This window comes from Symphodus melops (genome assembly GCF_947650265.1).
Source record: "Symphodus melops genome assembly, contig: scaffold_107, whole genome shotgun sequence".
Lineage (NCBI taxonomy): Eukaryota > Metazoa > Chordata > Actinopteri > Labriformes > Labridae > Symphodus > Symphodus melops.
Window position 1 is genome coordinate 43,991 of NW_027636558.1, and position 11,725 is coordinate 55,715.

General features: G+C 39.0%; 1 protein-coding gene across 1 annotated transcript; it reads right to left on the reverse strand.

The window, feature by feature from the left end:
- Nucleotides 1-521: 521 nt before the first annotated feature.
- LOC306819370 (lutropin-choriogonadotropic hormone receptor-like) lies at nucleotides 522-9,051 on the reverse strand (the record flags this gene model as incomplete). Its single annotated transcript, XM_079373160.1, has 10 exons — nucleotides 522-1,008; nucleotides 1,096-2,179; nucleotides 3,060-3,248; nucleotides 3,425-3,502; nucleotides 5,303-5,371; nucleotides 6,551-6,628; nucleotides 6,732-6,806; nucleotides 6,901-6,975; nucleotides 8,309-8,383; nucleotides 8,888-9,051. 10 exons carry the CDS (start codon nucleotides 9,049-9,051, stop codon nucleotides 802-804), a joined length of 2,094 nt encoding a protein of 697 aa, XP_079229286.1. The 3' UTR covers nucleotides 522-801.
- Nucleotides 9,052-11,725: the final 2,674 nt, after the last annotated feature.

Sequence of the window (11,725 nt, forward strand, 5' to 3'; positions counted from 1 at the left end):
CTAACCCTAACCCGATCCCAAACCCCAACCCTAACCCTAACCCTAACCCTAAACCCTAACCCTAACCCTAACCCTAACCCTAACCCCTAACCCTAACCCTAACCCTAACCCTAACCCTATTTTAGAGTGTCTTAAGAGGGTCTTAATGAAAACCTTTTGGTTTTTAAGGAGGGTTTTAATTACAAATTTTTAATTACTTATTAAAACCGTTGGTCCCCCCGAGAGCCCGTGCCCCCCGTAGCGTCCCCCAGAGGACGCTGCGCTTTTACCCAGACCTAACCCTAACCCCCTAACCCTAACCCTTACCCTACCCCTAACCCTTACCCTTACCCTAACCCTTGCCCTTGCCCTTACCCTTACCCTTACCCTAACCCTAACCCTAACTTTTGTTTAAAGATTATAAAGAACATACAACTCAGAGGTAAACAAAATTTTTATTGACATTCATTCTTTTTTGTTTGTACAAAATTGAAAACTTTAAACTGCAGTGTTTTAAGAGTTCAAAATTCAAATGTTTCTCTGCAGATATTCAAACCCAAAAAAAAGAAATCAGACACAACTGTATTAATCTTTGTGGAAAGTGACATTTATCATTGCTGTCATTCAAACAAACACTGTGTGTAGTGGGCATGATTGATTGCATGACTTATTGACATTTATAATGTTTTGTACATAAAAAAACTATTTCACATTCTCGTCAACTGACACAATAAGTTCATGAATCACTAATTTTGAGAGGCCACGATGAGTTCTGTCATTTTCATGCCTCATGTAGCCTTTAATTTCTTTACATTAATGATTTTAGGTCTGGGGACAAGACTGCAGTGGCAGATGTTGTCTCTCTTTAAATGGAGGGAAATGGGGGCTGCCATAGAAGTGAGCTTTCTGCTGCCACAGACCCAATCGACTCAGCAATATTAGCAAATCTTGATGAAATGCCTTTGTAAGGATAGCATAAAAGAATGGATGAGCACATGAGTTGAGAGGATAGAAGAGCACCAGCAGAACCTAGTAATGGAAAAAACATATAATTTAAGCTTACATCTTCAACACATAATTTATATTCCAAAGAAATCTAAATCACAGATATCTCACCTTTGAATCTGTGAAAGTCATCAGTGGTTGATAGAGAGCTGCAGACAAACCTAAGAAGCAGATGGGAACCAGACACAGGAAGTTGGTGAACACAAGTACAGCCATTCGTTTGGCCATGCTGGTGTCATACCTGCTGGACAAGTGCTGAGGATTGTGCACCATAAAGTAGATGTGAAGGTAACAAAGACACACCACCATGAAAGCAACAACATTAGCCATAAGGACAGAGACCACATAGGCCTGAGCAGCAGTAGTCTCTGTGTCCATTGGCAAACAGATACTCACTCTCTGGTAACTGCTCACACCAACAACAGGAAGAAGGGCAAGGGTCACACAAAGTAACCAACCAACCACAATCAGCACCACTGCATGGCGGAACTTAATCTTTCTGTTCGGCCTCATTGCATAAAAGATAGCATGCCAGCGCTGAAGACTGACCAAAGTCAACGTGTACACTGATAACTCACTAGCAAACACGGATAAAGTCCCAGCTAGGTTGCAGCCACCTCCTCTTTGCCAAGCAATGGCATAATGGTAGTAATGGGATCGTGTGTAGAGGTCCACAGATGCAATGAGCAGTAAGTACAACCCCATACAAAAATCTGCAAACGCGAGCTGACCCATGAGGAAACGAGTGACAGACATCTTCTGTCGACTAGTTAGCAGGATGAATATCACCAGCATGTTGGTTAAGATAGCCAACAGACTGACAACCCAGACCAACACCCTCAAAAAACCGTGACTCATCACATCCTCACAGGGGTTCAGGGCATCAGGGAGAGGGTAGCAGGACACTCTGTCTTTGTGATATTCATTACACAGTGCAAAGTCAAACTCTTTACTACTGAGATGATCAGTTGGTAACTCCACATAAAACAAACCCTCGCCTTGACATGCTTTATATGGACAAAAAAAACTGTGGTGAGGGATGTAACTGGTGCTTCTGGTGGCTGGAAGTCCAAAGATATCTGTCAGACGTTCATTAAATTTCTGTCCCTCTTTTCTCTGTGAGACAGCCGAAGAGAAGTCCTGCAGGTTTCCAAAATCTGACCAGTTCAGGTTGCAGATTAGTGCCTCCGAGTCTCTTTAACAAAGATAACAAGAATCATTATACAGAACAAGAACAACACTTATTTATAGAGTACTGTTAATCCTATAAAGCAGATATTTCTAAAGTTGGGCATGGGACGAGGGGTGCTTATGGGGGCAATGCTTAACAGAAAACAATCCATACCATTTTTTACTGATACCATTCTTCAAAGCCTGGACAATTTTGTCAAACAATGTTTTTATGTTTATGGTGAGCTGTAGGGGTCTTCAAAACATTTTATCTAACAAAAGGGGAACCCAAAAGAACTGTTTAGGAAGCACTGATATGAAAACTTGATTTATGATTGATTGATATAAAGGCTCTTGTGGAACTTAGACAAAAAATGTAGGTAAGGATGTTGAATAATTCAGAACCAGGCTACATACGAAGTGATGACCAAAACATTTAGAGGAAAAGAGTAATCAAATGTCAGCAACAGTTAGTTTCTGTTCAACCAATGACAGTTATTAATTTCTCCTTGTAAACTTGTACATTAATATTAAGGATTAAAACAAATGGTTAACAAAGTTAACCGCCCTTATTCAGTTCTCAACAGAGAGCTACATTAAAATAAAGTCAGCCCAAACAAGTATTTAAGAACTTAAGTATTAACAGTGTATTCAATCTGTACTCTTTGGGCACCGTACATTATGTGTACTGTATACACTAGATACATGATGTAAAATGTTCAACTGCTTTAATATAAAAAATGTGTACTGTATGAACTATATTCACTAGAACCACTGTATACACTGTATTTATAACTATTCCTATATAAATGTTTGGCCTGACTGACCTTTAATGTACAAGGACCCTCATTATAAAAACATGAAGTGGGAAAATATTTGACAACACTTGAAATTCTTGAACGCACCCCCTCCATCTTTTCAGCATTGTGAGGCCGCAGCAGTGGCTCGGGAAGGTTAATTCAGCGCTCTGTAAGTGGACGAAGGCTCTGAGAGGGGGCAGCGCTTTCAGACTCCAAGTGTTTTTAACTTGCAGCTTTTCAATGCTTTCCATTCCTAATGAGGGCAGAGAGCTCACTTTGGTTTCTGAAAGGTCTCTGAAAAACAAACAGAGTTAACATTCATTCAAACTAAGCTGGGGCCCTTGCTGTTTTCAACAACAGAAACTGCTCATGTTCAAAATGGACAACAACAAACATTTTAGGTTTTTTTCTCTAATGATAAACACAAAAGAATTGACCACTCTTTCATTGAGTTGATTCACATTGCTCACAGATGAGTTGGGCCATGAACGATGCCATGAAAAGCAAATTCATCAATATGTTTTAGTTCCATGTTGCTGTGAAGATACCTAAAAGATGAACCATAAAAAAGAAACAATCACATAGATGAAAAACACTTTCTGTCTCAATAATAATCCTGAGAGTTCGACTTTAATCCTAAACTTGAATTTCAACATTCACCTGACATTACAACCTTTTCTTTACTCACCTGATGAAGTCAACCTTCCAGACAATCAGGTCTTATTTATACTCTGCTAATAACAAAAAGTTTTTCTCTGTGAAGGCACTATCTGTAGCTTCTCACTGAGGCTGGTGATTGAATCACCTCAGTGCGTAGTCAGATGTGCTTGTGGCTGATTGGCCTTGATTAAAACAGGTATGGTGAGTTTATATATACTGTTGGACTTCAACGTTCTGTGCTGACGCATTATCTCATCTTCAGAGGAGGTGAGATGTTTTACATGTGTTGTCTCTTGTTGTCTGTGTTTATATAAACACAGTTTCTCAGTAAATAACTTGGGGTGCAGAGTAGTTTAGTTGATATACCCCAGCCTTTTTTGTTGCGCGTTAAGGCCTTCCTGGGGCCTGTACTACAAAGTGAGGTTAACATATCCAGGGTCTCTCTGGGTGATCTGGCTACGATGCTGGTTATCAACATGACCAGTCAACTCAGGGTTATCAAGAGTGCATTAAAAAGGCGGAGTTAGCGTCATTTAACCTATCACAATCATCACTTCGTCTGCGGTCAGCAGATATCTACAAACATTATATTCACAAAAAAGAAAAAATACAAAAACAAACTACCATAACAAAATAAGTACTTTAAGACAAACAGGATCCCAAAGATTAAAGTTACACAACAACTGCAACAAATGCAGGAAGGACAAAAGGGCAAATAAAAAAGGAAAATTGGTGCGTATTAAAATAAAAAATGCGGCTTATTATATTTGTCCCGTGGTTAGTTCACCTTAGAACTGACTCTAAGAACTGGTCTCTGAACTCAATGTGCTGCTGTGACTCTTTAAAGTGGTTAAACTGCAGCTCATCACAAACAGAGCAGGACACATTCAACATGAAGAAGAAAACATTCATTATTTTACATCTTTCACTGAAATGTTCCGGAGCTTTCTTCAGTCTCTGTTGAAGGATATCAGTGAAACATCATCAACAACTAAACACACTATAATGTCAAATCATGATGGACACATCAAGTGTCCTCCCCCCTCTCCATCAGCTCCAGGAAGAGACACATCAAGTGTCCTCCCCCCTCTCCATCAGCTCCAGGAAGAGACACATCAAGTGTCCTCCCCCCTCTCCTGATCTGATTGGTCAGTGGGCGGAGCTTTTCACAAGTTGATCTCTTATCTCTATCATAACCTGCTCCGGAGCAGGTCAGGTGTTCAGAATCAGTTACCATGGTGACGTACCCAGGTAAGAGGTGAACGGCCCTCGTAGGACTGAAAACCCAGAGTGAACCCTGAAATGACCTCGCTAAGCTCAAATCCTGCTTTGTAGTACAAACCTCAGGCAGCCTTCACCATTGTGTTTTACTTTCTGGGTTTTCTAGACAATTTACTTTCAAGTCAGCTGCTCGATAGCAGTGGTCTAGTTAATTATTTTCAATGCACCATTTAGTTTAGAAAGGTGTTTTCGCTCTATACTTTTGTTTGTTCCCACCCCCCCTTTCCAATCTATCACTTGCTATTTTGCTTGTTATCCTTCTTGGACAACTTTTTAAAAAAAAACTTTGACTTTTCCTTTGTCTCATTTCCTCCTTTGTTGACATCCTCAAGTGAGAACATTATTAGGCTTAATCTTAAATCTTTTCTGCCTCAGTTTGTGTCATTTTTACAATAAAATTGTCGTACACTTCCTCCAGGCTGCTCCCATTGAATGCGAAACGCTGGATCTCTCTCACCCCATTTCTGTTCAACATTCTAAAAAACAGAAAACATGGAGAATGTTACTTGAAGTTATTCCATTAAAAACATGATTTTGGGTTAGAAATGTAAAAATGTGTTTTTATTTTCAAAAGAGGTATAATTTCCTTTAAATGTGTGTAAATTACTGGAGTTTATTACTTAAAATAAATGGATGTCTTTAGATGAGGCTACAATAATTTTGTCCACATAGAATGTTGTATTCATGAATTAATTTAAATAATAATAAATATTGTTAATATACTGGAAACATTCTGATCTCTTTGTGGTGGTCATAGCATATTCAAATGTAAGTACCTAATCATCTATTTAAGTCACACAAAGTACTAATATTTGACTTTCCACAATACAATATGAATTCATTAAGTGTTTGCTTTAATTGTTAAGGTCAGGGTTTGATTTAATAAATAATAATTTATTTATTTGGACTTAAATAATGTGTATTAATAATAGTGGTAAGATGGATGGATGGATGGATGGATGGATAGATAGATAGATAGATAGATAGATAGATAGATAGATAGATAGATAGATAGATAGATAGATAGATAGATAGATAGATAGATAGATAGATAGATAGATAGATAGATAGATAGATGATAGATACTTTATTGATCCCGAGGGAAATTCAAGTAATACTATTTCTACCACAAAACATTTATGTTGTTATGTCCTTCAAAACTGATAATGTCATGTAAATTCCTGTTTAACTTTTTGTCTGTAAAGTACATCCAGCTGTTCTTTGGAAGTTTTGTATTTTGGACCGCAGTTAAAGTTAATTTAAGTTCCTTTCTAAGTTTTTTATGATCCAATGAAGGTTTTTAAAGCTGTTTATCATCAAACAGTGTTAGAAGAGCAAATGTTTTCTGTTAATAATTGTGTAAATTAAGAGTGGGTAAGCAGCAACAACAACAATACAACAATGGCTGCAGCAATGAAACACTACAGAAAAAGGGTTAGGGTAACCCTAAACATCCCTTGAAATAGACAGCATTTATTATTTATTGTGTGTCCACCCCTATTATATTTCAAACCAGTGTTTGGTGTCTACTTTAGCTCTGTGTTTGTGTGTTCTCCAGCGTAATCAAAGCAGACTTTAAGTCTTCTGTACATGGTGGAAAAATGTGTTGATTTACTAATTGATTGATTAATTTCTCCATTGATTAAATAACTTACATGGTAAGAGGGTGTGCCGATATTCCAGTAAATGAATTTGCAGGAATCAGCTGTAAGAAGACGTTGTCGACAATCTCTCTGCCAGAAAGAAAAAGTCTTCTTTACTTAAAAATGAAGTTTAAAAAAATCCATAAATAACTGTTAAAGCAATAGGTAATGTAATGTAGGATTGATAGATTACAACATAAAATCCTCCTGGATGGATTGAATATACTGAAGCTCAGGAAAAGAGGTGAGGCCTGTGTTTGTGATCCCTCTGTTATGACACAAAGCATTAAGGTTAAATATAGATATCAAAAATAGTTTAAACTTATTTCTTACAGTGAGATCATAAAACTGGACGAACTTACAGGTACTTTAGATTAGGCAGGTCCTTAAACGCCTCCCGATCCATGTGGGACAATTCTTTCAGTCCAGTCAGTCGTCTATTGGACGAACACACACAAAAATGAATACAAAAGTAAACACAAATAGAAATACACACAGACACACTCACAAACACACACACTCACACACAGACACACACACTCACACACACACTCACACACAGACACACACACTCACACACAGACACACACACTCACACACAGACACACACACTCACACACACACTCACACACAGACACACACACTCACACACAGACACACTCACACACAGACACACTCACACACAGACACACTCACACACAGACACACTCACAAACACACACACTCACACACAGACACACACACTCACACACACAGTCACACACAGACACACTCACACACAGACACACACACACACAGACAGACACACTCACACACAAACACACACACACACACACACAGACACACTCACAAACACACACACTCACACAGACACACTCACACACAGACACACACACTCACACACAGACACACACACTCACACACACACACACACACAGACACACTCACACACAGACACACACACTCACACACACACTCACACACAGACACACACACTCACACACACACTCACACACAGACACACTCACAAACACACACACTCACACACAGACACACACAGACACACACACTCACACACAGACACACACAGACACACACACACACAGACACACACACTCACAAACACACACACTCACACACAGACACACACAGACACACACAGACACACACAGACACACACACTCACACACAGACACACACACTCACACACAGACACACACAGACACACACAGACACACACACTCACACACAGACACACACAGACACACACACACACAGACACACACACTCACAAACACACACACAGACACACACACTCACACACAGACACACACAGACACACACACACACAGACACACACACTCACAAACACACACACTCACACACAGACACACACAGACACACACAGAGACTCGAACACACACAGACTCACACACACACACACACACAGACACACACAGACACACTCACAAACACACACACTCACACACAGACACACACAGACACACACAGAGACTCGAACACACACATACACACACACTCACACACACTCACACACAGACACACTCACAAACACACACACTCACACACAGACACACACACACAGACACACACAGAGACTCGAACACACACAGACTCACACACACACACAGACAAAGACACACAAACACACAGACACACAAACACACACACACAGACAGAGAGACACACACACACACACACACACACACAAACACTAAACGTTTATTCCATGTAAATAACATTACGTACACGTGGGTTAGTCGGGGCAGGTTGTAAAAAGAATGTCTCTGAAGAAATCGTAAAGTCTCATCTTCAGAGATAAATCTATAAACAAACAAAACAACATATTTTTATGTGTTTGAATCACGTAAATATGATCAACATGTAGCTTAGAATACAATCTGTACTTTTATTAGTGACAATGTTTGTGTCTTTCTAAAAACAACACGTTACACACACACACACAACAGAACTTGTATTTTTCAAATATAAAGGACAAAGGTAATTATCAATTGTTAATTTTTCTTAACAGAAAGAAAAGCTTGCTTGAGTGTTTAAAAATAATCTTACATATGAGAAATATTCCTCAAATAGGAAAATGCATTTTCAGGAATTGAAGAAAGTTTTGTCCTCATGAGCGACCTGAGACAGAAACAATAAACAAGCTATCACATATCACATAATATTATACATATAATTGAACTTAATATAAAGATTTAAGATGATTACACTTAAAAACATTTATATGTAATATCAACTCAAGCTGTTTCAATGTTCATTATAGAAATAGAGAGTCTATATAAGAGTCTTTACATGGTTCTTACTTACACTTCTTGAGTGCCGAGGGAGAACAGCGGCAGGACTTGGGCTCCATAACAAGAAACACTCAGGACGTCCTGGTCACACTCACATGGAGTCGGACAAGAATCGAAAAGCAAAGAAACTTTGACGCAGAAGAAAAAGAAATAAAGGAGGTTTAAATCTGGCTTCATTGTGGAAAGTTAAGGAGACTGTGACAGTTCAGAGAAACGCCAACCTACAACAAAGAACCTCTCACTTCCCCTCAAGACCTTCAAAATAAAGACTAAAAACTTGAGTTGAAATTATTATTTGTTTATCCCAATGATGTGAATTATCTCCATACTGCTTAAATGGCAGCCTCTGGTGGAAAGAGTCGTAATAACCACTAAATGATAGGGTTAGGGTTAGGGTGTCATGGTTTGGTTTTGTTTCTGTATTTAATCCTGTTTTAGTTTTCATTATTTCCCTCGTGTTCTGTGTGTGATTCCTAGTGTGGTTTACTTTAGTCCTGAGTGTCTCTCTGTGTCCTCCTATGTTGCCTGTTAGTTTATTTCCTGTCTTGTGTTTTAAGTCTTTCGTGTTTCCTGTTTTATTTTGTAGATCTGGTTTTGGTGGTGTCAGTATCAGGTTGTACTTTGTACTTGTCTTCAGTGTTCTGGTCTTGTGTTCTTTGTTCCTTGTGTTTCCTGCCTTTGTGATGACCCTGATGTTCCTCACCTGTCTCGTTAGTCTCACCTGTGTCTGATTACCCTGATGTTCCTCACCTGTCTCGTTAGTCTCACCTGTGTCTGATTACCCCTCGTCTATTTAGTCTCTATGTTTGCCTCAGTCTCTTGTGGGTTCATTGTCTTGTCTTGTCTTATGTTGGTTGTCGTGGTCTGTGGTTCTTCTCCCTGCTCCCTGTGTTTTTTCCTCATGGATTTTTGGATTTATGTTATTTAACTAAGTCTTGGTTTTTGTGTTTTTGCCCTTTTTGTTAAAATAAATAAGTTTTTTCTGCAATTGGGTCCTCCCTCTCCTGTTTCCTACCTGCTACAGCGTGACATAGGGAAAGCCAATACCAAACCTAACCAATTAATATACCTAAGGGTTACCCTAACCCTAACTCTAACCCTAGCCCTACCTAAGTGTAATATTGATGAATAAAACCTTAACTGGAACCAAATCACAGCTGGTGTAGCTGTGGATACTGACACAAATGTCCTCGTGTCCACAATCCAAAACATAACAAAACACTTGCTTAAGAATGGCAAATCCAAAGGGAATAATAGATGCACCCTCCCCTGGATTTATAGTGATATTAGGAAATTAATGAAGGGGAGAGATAATGCTCTGAAGCACTCTCTTAAGTCCAAGTCATTTACTGAAAGACATATTTGTGTCCTTAAGAAACAATAACAAAGGAAATCAGAGCAGCTAAATCTAATTTCTTTATTAGAGTCCAAGCTGCTGCCAAACTCACTGGTACAACGGTAAATGGCCATGTAAAGAAGACTGTGTATATGTTTTTAGAAAGACTAACATTATATCTCAATGTGAACCCAAGGTCTATGTGTCTGGGGAGGTGATTCAAACAGTTATACATTTTAAATGTCTAGATATTATCCTTGACAGTACAATATCCTGCCAAACCCAAACCCTAATAACCAAATACTATCTATATAACAGATCTAAAAGGAACTGTTTGATAACACCTGGAGCAAAGCTCGACAGGAATGTTACGATCACTTCAAAAACAAGCGCTTCAAGAATTGGATAGAAAGCACCACTGCTACATCCTTGACAAATGTGATCTTTGCTCAGCTGAGAAAATATTTAAAAAAACGGTTATTTATGCCTAATTATTAAGATTTTCAATGGCAAGGCTCCCCCACCCCTCTACACTTTAATACAGCAGAATAGATCCAACAGCAGAACCACAAGGTCTGCCCTAACAGGGGACTGTCTTGTCCCTATTAGGCCCATCTCCTTTGGTCAATTATGTTTTTCTGTGATGCCTCTAAATTATGGAACCAATTGCCACTGGAGATTAGAAATTGCACCTCCCACCACACATGTTAAGCTGTGCCTAGCTTAACATGTTGCCAGAGGACTACAGTTAAAAATGATCCTGTTGGTTAACACTGGCACATTTATAGAAATGTTAATCAATGTGCACTGTCCTTGATGAAATGGAAATAAATAAAATGTTAAATGTATACTGTCTGACTTTTTAATTTTTAAATGGGACAGAATGTGTGAATGTGTATGAATGGATGAGTTCATACTGATGGACTCTGCAGCAGCCTCTACCATCAGTGTGTGAGTGTGTATGAATGGATGAGTTCATACTGATGGACTCTTTACTCAGCGGCCTCTAGCTAACCCTATTGTTTTATGGCTTGAAGAAATAGCACATCAGTCCACTGTTTTAATGCCTTTTTCCCAGAAAAGTAGTCGGTTGTGTGGATAACGTTTCTTGCAGAATTCCTCCAGCCCTGCGTGCTACCTGAAGGGGATGAGATCTTTACTTTAGCCCTCGGTAGCTTAACAGAAGCAGTACGCTGACTGGCCTTGATGTCTCGCCCTGTTGGTTTGCTCAGAGAGCAGGGCTCCAAACAAAGGATGATTCTGTGAATATGACAGACTGTGAGAAATGAACTGTATCAACTTAATGACAGACTGGGACGTAACATTTTTAAAAAGGGTTGGCGTATTTGAACAAACCACACTCCAAATAAAATGACTCATTCAAGATATGTAAGCTGTGGATTTATGATAATGCCGCACAGTGAGGACACAAGTTTAATGGTGCTATCCTTCTCTGCTGAGTCTACATCAGTTTGTATCATTTTTTAATGTTATTTTAGGCTCTATTGCATTTTA